The sequence below is a fragment of the Mus musculus genome, chromosome 1 (assembly GCF_000001635.26).
Source record: "Mus musculus strain C57BL/6J chromosome 1, GRCm38.p6 C57BL/6J".
Taxonomy (NCBI): domain Eukaryota; kingdom Metazoa; phylum Chordata; class Mammalia; order Rodentia; family Muridae; genus Mus; species Mus musculus.
In genome coordinates this window covers 86,169,282-86,188,473 of record NC_000067.6, presented here as the reverse complement: position 1 = coordinate 86,188,473, position 19,192 = coordinate 86,169,282, and the positions used below count along the sequence as shown (strand labels likewise).

The window sequence follows — 19,192 nt, the reverse complement described above, 5'->3', positions numbered from 1 at the left end:
CACGTAAGTCCAACTCCCTAAACCCATGCTGACTTTTTGAGTTTGCTAACTGCATAGGGCTTGTGTAAAATATTAACACTGGGAAGTCTCGTGGAGGGCTGGAGACATGGCTCAGCAGTTAAGGGTACTTGCTGCTCTTACAGAGGATAAAGGTTCCATTCCTAGCACTAATATGGTGGCTCACAACCATCTGTAACTCCAATTTCTGGGAACCCTGTCATAGGAATGCTAGTAGAATCACTCTAGGGTAAACCTCAGAAGGAAACAGTTGCTTTTCACTGTCTCCAGGGTAGACATCAGTGACTAGGGTAGACATCAGTGACAGTAGTTTTCTGGAAGTGCCTTGACCTTGAAGAAATCATTGTAGAAATCAGTGATTGTTTTCTGTTGTCTATGGACTTATTGTTCTGAAGGAGCTTTTCAGTCTTTGCATGACCTTGGTCAGGGGACACTCCTGGCACACCTGGAAGGTCTTCTATTGTTACGCACTGCAAACACTACACAATGGGACTAAAGTTGCAGAGGCCCGAGGTTTTCCTTCAGGAAAAACAGATTAGATTAGGGACTCTGGGATGAGGAACTTGTTTTACACCCCCCCCCAACAGCTTTTGTTTAACAATAAAAATATCTTTGCATGGCTGATCAAGGTTCCATTCCTGCTGCCTTAGAGTCTGAATTACATTCTGTAGTACCCCCCTTTCTTTGATTGACCCACATTACAAAGAATACTGACAGGACCCAATACCCTCTTCTGGCCTCTGCAAGCCATGCATGTGGTGTATACACAGGTAAACTGGAACACATACATACACAAAAATAAATGCATTCCAGAGAGAATTCTTAAGCAGCTTTTTACATCTCATGTTTATTATAACAAGCTGGGTATGGCAGCTAACTTGGAGGCTGAGACAGGAGTCTTACTACAAGTTCAAGGCTAGCCTGGACTAAATTGTAAATTTTAGGCCAGCCTGGGCCATACAATAAAAAAGTACTAATTTTAAAAATGTAAAGTGTAAATGAGTCCTTGTTCTCCAGAGGAATACTGCAATTGCAAAGCCCCGTTTGGCTCTGTTCCACAACTGGGGCTTCCTCCAGGGGGAAGGGATGAGTACCCACAAGGAGTATTACCACGGGGCCCAGTATTCGTCCACTGATCAAGGAATTGGGTCATGCCTCCTCCCCTGTCCTCTTAACACCCTCCACAAACCCACCCCTTGTTTTCTGCAGGTGACCCTGCCCTTACGTCACTAAAAATGCTAGCCAACACCCTGAGTGCTTACACCCACTGTCCAGCAGTGTAACATACAGTCCCCACAGCATACTCATCGTCTTCCTCACAACAAGCCTGCAGTAGTTACTCCACTCGTCTTGTTTCACGATAAAGAAGCGGAGGTACAGTGGCACAGGAAGTGTCCAACCTCAACAGCTGGCTGTAGAGGTGGGATTTTTAACCAGGCTAGCGTGTTTATGAATCACACAATACTGCCACTAAGTGGCAAGACCATGGGAGACTCAGGAAGGGGGCAAGCAGGTTGTGACTGCCTCTGCTTGAGTCATCTCACTGATGACTGGTGAGTATGCTCGCTGGCTTAGAGGTTAGCCAGAACCTACTCTAGTGCTTAAGCCAGAGCATTAACCATGGTCAGGCTCCCACTTCCTCACGACTGCAACACAGCTGGTGAGGTATGCATGTTACACACCTCTGTGGTGACAGCCTAACTCATCTCAACAGGGAAGCTGGGGATAGGCAAAGCTATCCTGAGGATGTGGTCTCAGTGTAGGCCAGCAGAAGATACGGGACTTAAAACACTTCAATGTCTGCTGACAGTGGAATGACAGATAGAATTCATTTCTAGAGAATACCACAGGAATAAGCCAACAGTTTTTTGTTCTTGTTTTTTGTGGGTTTTTTGTTTATTTGTTTTTGCTATTTCATGCCACCCTACAAGAATCGGTGTTAAAAGATAATTCTGGTTCAGCACAATTGATAATCATTGGTATTTCCTTTCATGTTCACATGTAGTGAAATGTTTAGTAAACCTATTTTGAATTCCAGTTTTACATAGAGATACAAGGAGGGAACTGGAGAGATGGCTCCTTTGGCCACTCTTCCAGGAGACCTGGGTTTGGTTCCCAGTCCCCACATGGTATCTCCCAACCATCTGTAACACCAGTTCCAGGGGATCTAATGCCTTCTCCTGGCCTCTGCAGGCACAAGACATGCAGGTTATGTACAGACAGACAGACAGACAGACAGGCAAAACACTCATGCACATAGAAGTAAACACAACTTTAGAACACAATTAATGAAAACTCCGAAAAATGATTACTTACTCAGGTGCCAAGGAGGCTCGCAACATGGTTGAGGCCTGGGGGGTAGGGTAGGGGAGGAACAAACAGACTGAGTTAAACGCTGACAGCCGAGCATCAGCCCAAGCCCTCTAACTGCACTTAAGTAGCCATTTGCAATGTGGTCAGTGTCCTCCAAAGGCATATATGATTTTAAAGTTACTACTTGGAATGAATGCACCACTAGGCCTGTGTCAGTCAGCTGTCCTTGGTCTATTGAGACTCTTAGTCAAACTCAATGCAAACCACTGGGATCCCCTAGCCACACCTAGCCAGCAAACCTTAGACACCATGAAGAAGAAAAGCGGTTTGGATTTTTACATTCTTTTTTCCTAGTAAAATATTTCTCTTTAAGTACAAGGTAATGCCATTTTGTACCAAGCCAAACATGCCATTCCACAGGTGTTTAAAGAAAAAAATCGCACGATTCCCTTTCCTCTCATCTGCGCAGGCTGGCTTGTCACCTCCTTTACAGACAGGCACCCTGCCTCACGTGACCTGTGTGGTGGGTGTGTGTGTCCTCATGTTTTGTCACTGCGAGCACTGCCGAGTTAAATAGGAGGAATACAGAGGAATAATCAAACTACACGAGGCACTTGTCTGACAACATACACCAAATGTGAAAGAAATTGAAAATGGATTGGACTGGTATTGGGGATTCCTACTAATTCTATTTGCTTGTGTGTTTTGTTTATTTCTATCTGTTAGGTGTGGACGTTTTATTTATGGCTGAGGCTGTTTGAAACTACCTTAAAAGGACAAGGGGAGAAAACTTAAGCAGAGGAAAGAAAGGAGACACGCCTATTGAGTGTCACCAATTCCTGCCAGTGAGGGACACAGAGGAACTCTCTCCTTTGGGAGTTTCTGAAAATATGTCATTCTCATGTCCCAACACTGGGCATCAAGAGACACCCAATCATCCTGAGGCTGTTGCACGAGTTCCTCTAAAGCCCACAGACACTGAGGAAGTGGTCTTGCCAATGACCCTGGTTCTGACAGCTTCCCTCAGCCAAGTTTATAGCCCACCGATCCCAGATTTGAGCTCCGTTTCTTTTTTGTTTGTCCCTCCCTACCCCATCCCACCCCTTAGACAGGGCATCTTTATGTAATCCTGGCTGTCCTGGTCACTCTGTAGACCAGGTTGGCCTCAAACTTGGAGATCTACCTGCCTCTGCCTCCTGAGAGCTTGGATCAAAGACGTGCACCCCCATGGCCCGGCCACATCTCACTTTTTCTTTTTAAAGATTTATTTATTCTTATATCTAAGTACACTGCAGCTCTGTAGCTGTCTTCAGATGCACCAGAAGAGGGCATTAGATCTCATTACAGATGGTTGTGAGCCACCATGTGGTTGCTGGGATTTGAACTCAGGACCTTCGGAAGAGCAGTCGGTGCTCCTAACCACTGAGCCATCTCTCCAGTCCCACATCTCACTTCTAAATGCCTCATGACTGACTATAATAGTTTTTGCAGTGCTGGGATCTGAACCCAGGTCCTTGCAAGTGCTAGGTCAGCAGTCTACTACACAGCTATACTCTTAGCAGTTTTAATCCTTTGGTGTTTTGACTAAATAAATGACTTATTTTTATTAATAACTAACCGAGCCATTTGGAAACAGGTCTGAGATGCCATCTAGAGAAAACTCACCCAACAACTCATCCCACACATTAAAGACAGCAAGAAGCCAGGCATGGTGGCATACGACTTTAATCCCAGCACTCGGGAGACAGAGGCAGGGGGATTTCTGAGTTTGAGGCCAACCTGGTCTACAAAGTGAGTTCCAGGACAGCCAGGGCTATACAGAGAAACCCTGTCTCAAAAAACCAAAAATAAATAAATAAATAAATAAATAAATAAATAAATAAATAAATAAATAAAATAAGGACAGCAGGGCGGGAAAGGCAGTAAGCCAACTGGGGTCAAGTGAGAACAAGGAGCTGTTACAATGTTACTATACACATTAAATGCAAAAAATCAATAGTATCAACTCATTTCTAATTCCCCCAATAAAACTCACTCTTCCCTAAAGAAGTCATCTATCTCAGGCTTCCTCCTTCTGAGGCTGACTACCAAGGTCGAGCTATCAAAGAAGTACTGAAGTCCAGCAATTAGAACCCGCCTTTGGCTCATACCTAATTAAAATTAAACACCTCATCCTAACACAGGGTTTCCCCTTGTACCTTTATAAGCTGTGGGCCATATCTGTCCCCTCACTATCTAAAGGCAGTCCTTTGTCCCCGTCTCAGACAAATATCACTCCCCCTACTCCCTTGTTCCTTTCCCCTTCTCCCTTACCCTCTATCTCCTATCTTTGTCTTATTTCCTGCCCTTTGTCCTCTGGGGCAAATAAACCTTTGTGCTGATAACACTTGGTATTAGGGTGTCCTGAACCCCAACCATAAAATCATTTCATTACAACTTCATATCTGCAACTTTGCTACTGCTGTGAACCATAAATACCTGATGTTGGAGAATGTCTGATGCATGATCCACACATTGAGAACTGCTGCCCTAATAGTTCCTACCTGGGAGTGAGACTGCCTCCAGAGAACATCTGGTGATGTCTGGAGAGACTGTTGGTTGTTGCAACTCATCTATACAAGGACTTATGTGATTTTTCTGGGTTGCTTTTGTTTTGATTTTGCAAAGGAGTCTCATGTAGCCCAGGATGGACCCCAACTTGACATGTAAACAAGTATGACTTCAAACTTATGATCTTCCTGCCTCACCTCCTAGAGTCCTGGGACTGCAGGTATCCACCACCATGCCTGGTTTTACGTGGTTCTGGGGATTGCACCAAGGTTATAAGAATGCTAAGTACTCTACCAACTGAGCCCCAGCCTCATCCAGGGTCACAGCCACACTGGCCTGCTAATCATCTTACCGCTTGCCGACCACCAACCAGTCCGACACAGAGCAAACAGTCAAGGGTCTTCCGACATTAGCTGAATGACTCAAGACTTCACTTTCCACCCATGGGACACAGGTGGTTCCCACCCTGTGAGCCCAGTGAGAACGTCACTGGGGGTGGGGACCCCAGTGAAGGCAGAACAGGTCAGTATCTTGCCCCGATTGTCTGTGCCAAGCTCCTCCCTCTGCTGGGGGCTGCTTGAGTGGAGCTCTGGTTGCAGTGTGACAGCCTCCACTCTGACATCTGGGTCCTCGTGTAGCCCAGGCTGGCTTCAAAGTCACTACTGAACCTAGCATGACCTTGAGTTTCTGGTTCGCCTGAATGCTGGACTGTAGGTACGAGCCATGTCCCCTGGTGTGTGTGATGCCACTGAATAAAGCCAAGGCTTCACTCTAAGGTGTCTACTGCACGCTCTCGAGCCAGTTATGACCACGGCTCCTGCTGCTTGATTTGAGTCACTGATCCACAGCCGTGGGTACTGTAGTGTGTGGAGTGCATGCAGAGCCCAACAGCTGGCCAGTAACAGCCCAGTGGGAGAAAACAGGAGAGCACACAATCTTTCATGGCCAGAAAGCATCACTGAAGTTAACAGTAGAGTCTTTTTTTTTCTTCAGGACACTTTCTTAACACTGAAAGAGCAAGGCCCAGAAAGAACTAGGGTTCAGCTGAGACAGATAAAAGGTGCAGGGCGTTCCTAACCTCCCTGATGGGTGGGACAGATGGAGGGCACAGTAGATTAAGCCAAGAACCGAGGTGTCAACTACTGAATCAGGTCAGTGAAAGCTCTGGATATTCTTAGGCTGACAAAGGTGCTCTGCTGACAAGTCAAGGTGACAATGCCACACCTTTCACACCTTTCCTGCTCTTCAGCCACAGTTAGGCCTGGGGCTGAGGCTTCCCTCAGATGCTGCCTGAGGCCAGCTCGAAGGCCTGGGACAGCTGGTGATCCAGACCTGAAGATCATCAAGGAGTGTTCCTAGGGGTAGCTCAGGAGGGAGAGTGGCCCTCCAGGAATCTCACTAGGCCACATGCTTCCTAAATCAGAGTTTGTTTGTTCTGAGCTAAGTTTAGTCTGCAAACACATTTTTTTTTTTTTTTTTTTGAAAAATGTGAGCACAAAAAAGGGCGGAGGGAACAAGTGCTTGGCCCAGGTGGGAGCAGAAAAAGGCTGGGGGCTCGACACCCTCAGTGGCTGGCACCCAGAGGATAAGAGAGCCGACAAACCCCTCAGGCCAGGCCCATTTTTGCCAGGCCTCCACGGTGCTAAAGGGCACCTATGGAACCCTCCCAAGAAAACTTCCAGAGAGGTTCAAATCACCGTGGGACATTCAAGGTCTCAGCTTGCACCCGAGGGAACAGCCCTGGGTGACTCTGTAACCAGGAGAGGGCACGTACAGAAAGTGAACCCCTTTACCCTGAAATAAGGACAGTTGGGAGCAAAGGTGAAATGGGACCTGCTACCTCTAAGACACCTGAATCCTTCCTAGGATACAAAGACATAAACAACAGACACACCCAGAAAGCTGAGCGACCAGCATGACACTGAGAGGAGACCCTGGCTCACAGCCAGGAGAGAACTAGGGACAGTCTCAGCAACGCACAGCAACTAGCACAGCAGAGAGCCCTCAGCCAGCTCCTGATGACCAGTGCATCTGAATGACAGGGAGGACCAAGCGCTGACTCCCAGGAGTCTCATTCTTCACAACAGGCAACGAGGCAGAGCAGACAGCGGGCACACAAATGTCTCTGCCGGGATCTGTGGAAAGAGTCAGGAAGTCTGTGTCTGGAGCTAGGGAAGGTCATGGTTCTACCAACTGATTGAGGGCTAACGGTGTGAACTGCCACGGATTTGTGGTTGGGAATACAGGACATTCATCTGTGTGCGAGGCAGCACCAAGGGGACAGGATCTCAGCAGGTGACTCTCACCACACTGAGCCTGAAGTGGAATGGCCATGTGGACAACTGCAGGTATCCTGTGAAGACCTAGAGAAGTTACAGGAGTGCGATGGCTACAGTTGCTGAGGCTCTGCCAGAGCCAGGGCCACAAAACAGGGAGAAGAGCCATGCTTGGCTCCATTCCTCAACAACTGAACAGACCACCCTGAAAAAGGGGGACAACCACTATAGCCTTTGTAACACTTGACTAAAACAAAGGAGAGTGCAGATGCGGCTTCCCCTCGAGGTCTATCACAGAGTAACTCTCATTTCCAACACATCCTTACCTGGAGACATGGGGAAAACAGAGGGTTAGTTCCCAGTTGTGCTGTTTGTCCAAGTAAGGATGCACTTAAATGAAAATGTCTCACGGACTCCTAAGTCCTGGAGAGTCACTACGGGGCCTTGAGACTCACTTGAAATACGGCTCGAGTTTCAACTGGAGGATTGGCCAGGGATCTCTGACACAGTCGGTCACCCTCTTACACCGTCCTATCCAGGCAGAGCTTTGGAAGGACTGTCCCTCACCTGGCCTTATGTATACTCATCATTTGGAGTAAAATGGCAGAGAAAGAAAGGATGAGCCGTGCAATTTCACAGCCATAGGCTAGCCAGTCCTCTCCACCCAGAGAGGAATGGCTGGATGTACGATACTGCCCTCAAACTTTACAAAGTGCCGGACATCTTTAATCCCAGTGCTCAGGAGGCAGAACTCTTGTGAGTTCAAGGCTAGTCTGGTCTATACAGTGAGTTCCATGATAGCCATGGCTATGTAGAGAGACTCTGTTTCAAAAAACTGAACACCACCGCTACCTCTACACAGCACAGGAGCTAAAAGCATACTAACAAGAACAGAATGCCCTTAAAAGCATAGTTAGGTTTGACAAGGGGGGTACTTGCATGGAACCCCAGCACGGGGAGGGGCTGAAACAGGGATTATAAGTGTGAGGCTAGCTTGGGATCCTGTCTCAAAACAATAAAAACAACCACAAATGTCCTAATAAGCTAAAGAGTGAGCTGTAAAGCAGCTTAAGTGTACACATTTTTAAAGGTCTGGAGGATGTGTGTTTAACCCAGGCAGATGGGAAGCTATGGGAGGCAGCTGAGTTGAAAGAATTGGTTTGTGTTCTGCCAAATTTACTGTTAAATTGCGATTTCCAAGCCAAATGTTCATATGGCCCTAACCTGTATTGATAAACTGACTCTTCAGCAGGTCGTACAGGGATGAGTTGGCACCAGGTTCCCTCTAACTGCATGGTGGTGACTTGTGTAACCTGAGCACTAGGCATGCATTCTGTATCGATGGGGATCCAGAGAGTGGAGAGATAGCTCAGAGCTTAGGAGCACTTTCTGCTCTGGAAGAAGATCTGAGTTCAATCCCCAGCAATGATGTTTGGTACTGTACTCACACACATATAAACATAATTAAGATAATAATAAATATTTTTAAGACAACAGGGATACAGTCTATAAAATACAATTACATGTTTTTGTCTTTGTACAAGATTGAAGGCCAGGCATGGTGGCACATGCCTTTAATCCCTTGGGGGCACTTGGGAGGCAACGGCAGGGAGATCTCTGAGTTCCAGGCCAGCCTGGTCTACAGAGTGAGACTGTCTATAGTGCCATGCCATTACCACAGTACTCAGGGGCTACTGTTGGCTGCTGTGAAAAGGCCATTATGTGGCGTGGATGTCTTTCTAGAATCTTAGAAAATTGTCTTTTCTCCTGTGCCCAGGGGAGAATCCTGACTTCTCACTAGGCAGCCGATAACACACTCTGATTCCTACCTATCCCAGTTCTGGCCCTTTAAGGCAAAGATGAGGGAAACTAGAATTAGGCCAGCCACATGAGGACAAGGGGACACACGTGATTCACTGTCACAGAACATCCAGGAGAATCCTCTACCTCAAAACACAAGAATATCACCAGTACCAGTCCTGGGAACAACTGCATTCACCTGCCAGCTCTGACAAGGTAGCATTTTGGACACAGTGGCCTGGGCATGAGCAGACAAGGGCAGGCAGGAAAGTCTTTCTCCTCTCCTGGAGTCTGTGAGGCCTCTGCCAGTATGGCACTTCTTTTTTCTAAGTAGAGGGATGACTCACTGAGTTTATGTGACAGGGCACACCTTGCTGTGTTCCACCTGCCCACCCATTCCTGCCAACTACAGAGCCTGCTAGAGAAAGGTTACTTCTGCTCATCTATGCTGCCCCCATGTGGCTGCTCTGTGGTAAGGCCAGCTCTTGGTTGTTTATGCTGCCCCCGTGTGGTGGTTCTCTGGTAAGGGCAGCAGTACAGGCTTAGCAGGCTGTCCAGAAGTGATGACTCCTGATGACATTCTCCACAAATGAAGCCCATGCTCTCCAACGAGAGCTTTGCCAGTGTTGATGGTGATCTCTGCACACCCGCTGAGCAGTTCTTTTGTCTTGTATTCTAATCCAGAAGGGTGTGTGTGAAGCAATCCAGATTGGAAACCAGTGCAGTGAATTTTACAAACAGCAGTGGGCTTCAGGTGGGTGGTCAACGGCCTGGCTTGAAGCACTGACCCAGCAGTTATGAGGCTCGTCAGGGACTCTGTCCAGAGTGGACCTCCCCCACCCAGCCTCTGACCAAGCTCAGGCAGGTCTGAGCTCCAGGGTGCAGGTGGGCTCCTGAAATTTGAGGGTGTCCTTAGAGACACTGGTAGTCTTCCAGGGTTACGAATCCCTGAGTCCACACTGTGCACTCTTAGATGTGCTGTCCTAGGAAAAGCATGTCACTCCCCAGAAAACACTCAGCCCGGGATGCAAACCTGAGCCCAACCCCAAGGCAACACCAAACAGGTAAGGGGAGTAGCCTGCTTTTCTAAAGGAGGACTACAGTTTCCCCAAGTGTCAATACAATGAGAGCCAAAGAAAAGACCAGGGGAACGGTCCAGAGCAAAGGAGCTACAGAGTCCAGACAACGCACACAATGCAGACCTATGTTAGTGGCTATGACGAGCAGGAGAGGTTCCGCTGACAAGTGGAAGTGGACAAATTCGATAAGATGACATACTGGAGCTGATAATTCTGTGATTAGTAAGAGAATAATAATCTTCACCTTGTCCCTCTCTTTGGTTTGGAGATATGGTCTCCCTTTTCAGCCCAGTCTTCTGTTCCCTGTGGAGTCCAAGCTAAGCTTTAACTTCCTGCTCCTTCCTGCTTCAGCCTCTTTAATGCTGGGATCACAGGAGAGAGGCTGACCAAGGCAAACAGTTAAGGGTACTTGCTGCTTTTCCAGAGGACCCAAGTTCTGTTTCCAGAACTCAAGAACTCTGGAGATCCACAACCTCTGGCCTGTATGCATTCATATGCACACAACCACATGCAGACATGCTACAAAGAACTAAAAATAATAAAATAAACCTCTAAAAGAAAAGGAAAAGAACTCCACTTTGGAGTCAGGTATGGTATCCCATGTCTGTAATCCCAGCACTTGGCCGGTAGAAGCATCAGAGTTTAAGGAAGTTCAATGCCAGTCTGATCTACATGAGATCTTGTCCCAACAAAGCAAGAAAGCAGCAATAAATATACACCAGCCTGGCAAGTATGTACAAATGTTTTATAAACCCTATTGTGTTTGTGTATGGAGACACATGGGGGTGGGGAGACACACACACATAGAATCACACAATAAATACATGCTGGTTAAGAAGACGCCAATGTTCCTTGCTATGCTTGTGATTTTTTTCTTTAAATCTTTAATTTGCATAAAAAGTTAAAAAGTAAAGTCTTATCTTAAGCCCAATCTCTCACCCCCAACTCTCTTGTATGTGTGTAAGCATGTGTAAGTACAGTCATGTATGTGGCATGTACATGCAGAGGCTGGAGAACAAAGCTGGTTGTTAACCCTCAGGCACTGTCTACTTTTTGTGGAGAGAAGGCCTCTCTCTCCCTGTCCTGCAGCTCACAGTAAGCTAGCCTGTCTGGGTGGCAAGCCTCTGGGACCTGCCTTTGTGTCTTCCCAGCACTGGGGTGTCACACATTCCAGGCCTTAGGGAGCAAACTCAGGTCCTGGTGCCTGCACACCAAGCGCTGTACTGAGCGCTCGCCCTAGCCCACGAGAGTTCTTTTAAAGACAGCAAGGTTTCGATTTGTTCCTCCTGACTCTCAGGCCTCAGTGCGCAGGAGCAGCTGCCATGGTAGATTGAAAGAGCACCTCTCCTTTCTCACCCAAAGGGCTAACCTCAGCTGCAACCTCCTCAAAAATAGCTTTGTTTTCCTTCTGGGAGCTTCTAGCTCCTGAATGTCACTTTCTCACAGGCTTTCATTCTCTCTAATAACTTCACTTGTAAGTCTTGGGGGACAAACCCAGGATACCCCGTCTCTCATGGCACCTCACCGTCCCAGGCCTCGTGAAGTCCACGCTGTGTGCCAGGCTCTGCCGCATCTGGTTACTGAAGAGGCGGACACAGACACTCTGCAGGTACTCGGGGGTGATCTGCAAGGATGAGGGAATCAGGTGAAAGCCATGCAGTTTGCCCATAGGACCTCCGGTATCTACAGCCAGGTGAAAGCCATCAGACTGCCCACAGGACCTCCGGTATCTACAGCCAGGTGAAAGCCATCAGACTGCCCACAGGACCTCCGGTATCTACGGCTCCTGTAGCAGGACCGCAGCTACCTCAGCATCTCCTGGAGACCGACTGATGGGATGGATGGCCATGCCAAAGAGCGCATCGTCCCCTTTGTCCTAGTTTCTGCTACTGTGACAAAAAATACCTTATAAAACGCAATGTAGGTTGAAAGGGTTACTTTAGCTCACTACAGCCCGTCACTGAGGGGAAGTCAAGGTCAACAGAAACTTGAAGCAGCAAGTCACATCCAGTCAAGGGCAGAGGGAATGCAAATGCTTACTACTTAGCTCAATTTCTGCACTTTACATAGTTCAAAATCCAGATCCAGGGAATGGTGCTGCCCACAGTGGGCTGGGTCTCCTCAATCAACTACCTTAAATCAAAACACTCTTCTTTCAGACATGCCTGTTGGCCAGCCTGATGCAGACTCCCTCACGGAGTCACTCTTCCCAGAGGGTTGTAAAGTAGGGCAAGTTAATAATTAAAAGTAACCACCGAACCCTCAGAGCTCTGGGGTAGAGTTCACACACTGACCTAGGAGAATAAAAGTAACTGACTTGTTTGAGAGATGTGGCCCAGCAGTTAAGAGCTCTGACTGCTCTTCCACAGGACAGAATTAAATTCCCAGCACCCACATGGACAGCTCAGAAATGTCTGTAATCCAGTTACAGGCGAGCCAACCCTCTCGTTAAATACAAGCAGGCAAACAACCGATGCATAGCCCATAAAAAAATTAATAAATCATGCTTAAAAAGTGATTACAGGTTTGATCACCGGCTACCCATCTGTGCCTTTCACTCAGTGCAGTTCAGTTGCCATGGAAGCTAAATGGTTTCTCGAGCTTCTCTGTAGATTCAGGGCATAGAGTAAGTGGGCAGCCTTATGTCGTGGCAAGAGTGACAAACTCTCAAATCTGAAGATCAGGGATCCAGCTTTGGATTCCTGACAACATGAGGAGCTCAGTAGCCCTACCCCTGCATTTCCATTCCTGAGCCGTCCATGAGATGAAAGATGCCCAGCTGCCTAGCCCACACTAAGGAGGGATAAGGCCTCAAACGGGCCCAATACTGAGGAATCGCTGGCGGAGTGGATGACAGACATGATCAATAAGCTGTCAAGTGCATGACATGATGCTGACTTCCTGCCATGAAGGCTCAGACTGGCTTTGAACTCGAAATCCTTCTGCTTCTGCCTCCCAAGGCCTGAAATTAAACCCTACCCACCTACATACAAAGTTCAACCATGGATGGTGTTGCTGAGTGTTACAGAAAACAGGTATTCTGATAATTTTTAGGAGAGTAATTTGACAACATATGTCAAAACAGTGACTTAGCAATCCATGTTCAGGATCTTTTCTGCACTCCGAGCAATACAGATTATGTAAGAGTCCTCACGGCAGCACTGTCACAGCAGGCAAAGGTCTCCATCTCCATCACTGGAGATCTGCGAATGGGTCATCGTCACGGCGGGACCCTGAGCAAGCATTTGCAGCATGAGATAGGTGGGATTCACGGATGCCTTTTCTTTACAAGTGTGCTAAAGGAAGCCAGGTATGGTTGTGGGCAAAGACATCAACACTGTGATACACAGGAACAAAACAGCAAGTTTCAGAGGAAGGATGGGTCATAAGGTCACAACCAAACATAAGAACACTGGGTGCATGAGTCTACACTGCATGTATGCACACAAATATACCTCAATCACACACGAGAACATGTTAGCATCAATATCAAAAAAGGGGATGAAGGGCTGGAGAGATGGCTCAGCACTTAAGAGTGCTGACTGCTCTTCCAGAGGTCCTGAGTTCAAATCCCAGCAACCACATGGTGGCCCACAACCATCTGTAATGAGATCTGATGCCCTCTGCTGGTGAGTCTGAAGACAGCGATAGTGTACTCACAGACATGAAATAAATCTTTAAGGAGGGGTGAGACCATGGTGAAGTCACTATGTCTTCCTCTGCCTTCTTTCGACTTTTTGTCATAAGCTCACATTTCTAGGCGAGCTGTGGGCTGCAGAAATGGCTCGGTGGTTAAGAGCACTTGCTTCTCTGTCCCAGAGGATCTGAGTTCAGATCCCAGCATCCACATCAGAGAGCTCACAAGTGCCTGGACTCCAACTCCATGGGATCTGTGGCCCCTGTTCCTCCTCCTTGGGCACCAGGCATGAAATGGTGAATAAACACACATGTGCAAAACACATATACACGTACAATCGAAATGAAAATAAAAAAGAATGCACCTTTCATGTTTTGGCCATTTTTTTTAGATTTATGTATTTTTATGTGTTTCTGTGATGGGACTAAAGGTATGTACCGGCCAAGTGTGGTGGCGCACGCTTGGGAGGCAGAGGCAGGCGGATTTCTGAGTTCGAGGCCAGCCTAGTCTACAGAGTGAGTTCCAGGACAGCCAAGGCTACACAGAGAAACCCTGTCTCGAAAAAACAAAATCAAACACAAACAAACAAACAAACAAACAAAAGGTATGTACCACTACTATGAAGGGCCCATATAGTAAAAAAAAAAAAAAATTTATTTATTTAATATATGTGAGCATACTGTCTCTGTCTTCAGACACACCAGAAGAGGGCATTGGAGCCCATTACAGATGGTTGTGGGCCACCATGTGGTTGCTGGGAATTGAACTCAGGACCTCTGGAAAAGCAGTCAGTGTTCTTATCCACTGAGCCATCTCTCTAGCCCCCCATATATAAAATTTTAAAAGAAAAAAAAACATTAAAAAAACAACCAAACAAACAAACAAAAGAACAATAAAAACAAAGGCAGAAACTGACAGCAAAGTAGAGCATGTGTTTGGAAGACAGGTAAAACATTGCAAGGGTTAGTTAGCATGGTTGCTGCACACCAGCCTTTTGAAATACAGGGTGAGAGCCCCACAGCAATGTGGTCCAGGCTCCATGCACTTTCTCTGAACACAATTCTACACAAAGGGTGTGTTCCTTACCATCTTGCCGCTGACTGTGGCCTCCAGAGAGTCCACCAGCTCAGCTGTGACACCGATGAGGTTGTGGTAGTCGGCTTGGATCTTATTGTACCGCTTCAGGTAGGTCATGGCCCGGCGCTCAGCCTCCACCAGCTGCTGGTGAAGCTGCTGCAGCAGTTCTAGGAAGAGAGTCGGCACTGAAGCCAAACGCAACGACCGCAGCGGCAGCAAACTCAGAAGCCAGATAACCGCGCTCTTGTCCCAGGCTGCCCAGCCCTCGGCCACAATCTGTCACAGCGCCACAGAAGTGGTGACCATCGGAAGAAAGGAGTCTGACAGCAAACGCTGGCCAGGATGTGGGGAAGAAGAACCCTTATTCCCTGCTAGTGGACTGGGCGCTTGAGCAGCCATTATAGGAAATGGGATAGAGATTCCCTGAAAACTCTCTATGACTAAGCTGTACCACTCGTGAGCTACACCTCCAGGCCTCTGTCCCACCGCAGAAACACCTGCTTATCCATGCTTACTACTATTCCACTCAGTCAAAAGCAAACAAAAACAAACAAACAAAAAACAAAATAAAAAAAGGAGCCCGCCTAGATGCCCATCGATACATGACGTGACCCACGCACACAGCGGCAGCAATAGAACTGTGGGTTGATAGTGTATTTTCAGAAGTGGCAGGGCAAGTTCCATAAGCTCAATCAGGATTAAGGATGTCATCTGTTACCAGGCATGCTGGTGCCAAATGCTTTTAATCTCAGCACTTGGGAGGCAGAGACAAGTAGATCTCTAAGTTTAGGTCCATCTTGGTTTACAAAGTGAGACTGCCTCAAAGGAAAAAAACAGGGTGCCAATTATGCTTGGGTATCAGATACTGGTACAGCAAGGCCCCCAATGAAGGAGCCAGAGAAAGTCCCAGGGAGCTGAAGGGGTCTGAAGCCCATAAGAGGAATATCAATATGAACTAGCCAGTACCCCCCAGAGCTCCTTGGAACTATACCACCAATGAAAGAAAACACATGGTAGAAGACATCTCCCTACAACTGAAGGCATTTCCAAACAGAGCATCTAAGGCAAGACCAAGCAGGGCAAGGCATGGCCACTGAGGCCTCTGAGGCTGTGTCAACCAGTTCTTCTTACCTTACTGAAAGACGAAATGCTCAGGTGAAAATTATTGCCCATGGAAAAAATGCTATTTTATGTAAACACTCAAGGCTGGAATTACGTTCAATGTTACAAAAATGGAAGCTGTGCTATTAAAATAATTCCCCTGCCCCATGCTGGTTGTGTGCTTGTACTGAACCAAGGCAGGTCCTTGTTGCTGGGCTGTGACTTGGCTGTTCCCCATTTCTGTTTTTCTATCTCTTTGTTATCTCATATACTGGACATGCTGACACCCCAGTCATCCTTAAGGAGTGGGCCTCATGGAACTACACCGAGCAGGGTCACAAGACACTCTGAATGTTTAGACTATGAAAGCCCTCATCTCTCCAAGACCACAAACTCTCTCCATCTCCACTCCCACAGCTTAGAAGCTGAGCTGGAAAAGCTGATCTCATGAAAGCTATAGTCAAGGCAGCTCACCTTTGCTATTAGGTCCATTCTCCTTCTAGGTAAGGAGTCAGCTCAGGAAAATGGCCTGGGGCACAGAACTCGGAGGGTGTCTCATGTTGTGAGGCTGATGGAAGAGGCTGTTCAAGACAGTGAAGCAGAGAGCAGTTGCTCATGCTGCTCAGTTCCGGCCAGCACTTGCTCCATCAGTGACCTCCCAGACTCCACACTGGCCCGTCTGCCCCAACAGAGGCCTCTGCCCTGCTGGCAAAACCTTCCTAATATGCTGAGCTCATAGCTCTAAGGCGGTCACTACAGTCCTAAAGCTTCAGCCCAAGGGCACAGACTTGGGGAGGGCGGTGGCTCAGGCTGCACCCGGAGCTGGGCTGCCTGGCTTCCGATCCTTCATCCATGTGTCTGTCCTGCTCACGTATTTCTTCCTTCTCTGCTAACAGCTCCATGTGCACAGTCTGTGCAGGGCCTATTTAAAGTGATGTCCCATCGGGCGTGGTGGCACATGTCTTTAATCCCAGCACTCGGGTGGCAGAGGTAGGCAGATTTCTGAGTTCGAGGCCAGCCTGGTCTACAAAGTGAGTTCCAGGACAGCCAGGGCTACACAGAGAAACCCTGTCTCGAAAAACCAATAAATAAATAAATAAATAAATAAATAAATAAATAAATAAAATAAAGTGATGTCTCAGTGACTTTCTGTATATTCATAATTACACAACCAGCACAAGTAACCTTTGTTCTCTTCTTTCCTTTCTGTTTATTTTCTTCCAGGGCTGGGGAAATCAAACCCAGGCCTTGTGCAGATCCTCTAGCCTAGCATGAAATAGCTTTGAGTAGATGACTGTCCACTAGGAAAAGACACATGGCCTTTTGGACTAATAACCGGTGGCTAATCAGTCCCCTATGGGTGGGTAGCTGCAATTCTTCGAATGGTCCCCATTTATAGCTGTGACACTGTTCCTCTGTACTGTCAAGTGTCCCCAGTGGAAATAGATTATAACAATGTCCAATTTCTAAAAATCAATGAGTTTGACACTTATAAAAGGCAAACATTATAGTATGTAAATGATACAATATAGAAGCTTAAGAAGAAGTCTGGAGGGCTGGAGCGATGGCTCAGCGGTTAAGAGCACTCACTGACTGCTCTTCCAGAGGTCCTGAGTTCAAGTCCCAGCAACCACATGGTGGTTTACAACCATCTGTAATAGAATCTGATGCCCTCTTCTGGTGTGTCTGAAGACAGCTGCAGTGTACTCATATACATAAAATAAATAAATCTTTAAAAAAAAAAAAGGGGCTGGTGAGATGGCTCAGTGGGTAAGAGTACCCGACTGCTCTTCTGAAGGTCTGGAGTTCAAATCCCAGCAACCACATGGTGGCTCACAACCATCCGTAATGAGATCTGACGCCCTCTTCTGGTGTGTCTGAAGAGAGCTACAGTGTACTTACGTATAATAAATAAATAAATAAATAAATAAATAAATAAATCTTAAAAAAAAAAAAAAAGAAGTCTGGAACTGAATGACAAGTCCAAACATTGTGACCTCCAGGGCTTCCAAATTATTCAGTAGCCTTCTGCAAAGGCAAAATTCTTCCAAGAAGAACTTTTTCTTTTTCTTTTTTCTTTCTTTCTTTTTTTTTTTTGTTTTTTTTTTGAGACAGGGTTTCTCTGTGTAGCCCTGCCTGTCCTGGAACTCACTCTGTAGACCAGGCTGGCCTCGAACTCAGAAATGCACCTGCCTCTGCCTCCTGAGTGCTGGGATTAAAGGCATTCGCCACCACGCCCGGCCCCAAGAGATCGTTTTCAACAGAAAGATTGTTTTTTTTTCCCGTTTTCTCTACCAAGACACAGTTTCTAGGCTGGTGACATCAAAACACCATAGGGCTGGAAAGATGGTTCAGTGGTTAACACAACCTCCTGAAACTCCAACTCCAGGGTATCTGACACTTTCTTTTGGCCTCTGCAGACATCTGTACTAAGACACACACATAACATACATGCACGCGCACACGCGCACATACATGCACACACATATCAGGCCTTTCCAGGTCATGGCAAAGCCTCCACGGACGGATGCTTCATTTGACAGCTTGACAATGCAAAGCACTCAAGGCCAGTGCCCCTGCTGTAACACCCAGGGGTCCCCACTCACTTCATAAAGGATACATATATGGTTAAAAGCTTTGGTGTGTTATTGGCTTTAAAAGTTAAAGCTAAAAACTTTTCCAGCTTCAGCTTTAATTCTGGAGTCCAAGAATCCTGGAGAAAAAAAATAAATAAAATTAAACAAGTGAAGAAGATGTCGGCCTACTAAATAGCACAGTACCACCAAAGCTGTGGCCGTAGGTTAAATAAGCCTGTCAGTTACAGAAGCAGTGTCCTGCCAGGGTTGGGAGACGATGGAAAACAGGTTTTCCAATGTGTGACCGATTCATCTATAAATGATCCCAGGATCCACAGCAGGTCAAATAGCTTGCATATGACTGGAATATTTCATGGATTTAAACACAAGTATGATAGGAAGCCATATTAGGCTGAATATCAAAATTATTTCAGTGCACTCTGGGCACACAGGCCATGGTAGACGTGATGCAGACAATTATTCCTTAAGTTGCTAGACAACCCCCAAAGAAAGGGAGTCCCTTCTAGGCCTCATTTAGACAAGAAGAAAGACATGGTACAGGCTGTGACCTCATGTCACAGCAAGCACTGTGACACAATTTTAGTTCAATCTACCCTTGAAAATAAATTACTTATCTTAAATAACATTTACTAAGAAAGAAAAATTATATAAATTGTGAAAAAGAAAGTATGGCAATACATAATTATCGGGGCTGGAGAGATGGCTTAGTGGTTCAGAGCACTAACTGCTCTTCCAGAGGTCCTG

General features: G+C 46.8%; 1 protein-coding gene across 18 annotated transcripts in view; it reads right to left on the bottom strand.

Annotated features, from left to right (window-relative positions):
• Positions 1 to 19,192, bottom strand: part of Armc9 (armadillo repeat containing 9) — a 123,556-nt gene that overhangs the window by 89,811 nt on the left and 14,553 nt on the right. For all 18 annotated transcript variants that reach the window (XR_387199.4, XR_001778466.2, XR_387200.4 and 15 more), the window contains exons 6-10: positions 18,472 to 18,564; positions 16,326 to 16,350; positions 14,760 to 14,917; positions 11,562 to 11,660; positions 2,335 to 2,369 (exon numbers count right to left, since the gene is read on the bottom strand). Coding sequence is in view for 13 of the 18 variants with exons in the window: in XM_006529952.4 (XP_006530015.1) it covers positions 2,335 to 2,369; positions 11,562 to 11,660; positions 14,760 to 14,917; positions 16,326 to 16,350; positions 18,472 to 18,564 (410 nt within the window). In the remaining 5 variants the exon portion in view is untranslated. The remainder of the gene's footprint in view (positions 1 to 2,334; positions 2,370 to 11,561; positions 11,661 to 14,759; positions 14,918 to 16,325; positions 16,351 to 18,471; positions 18,565 to 19,192) is intronic.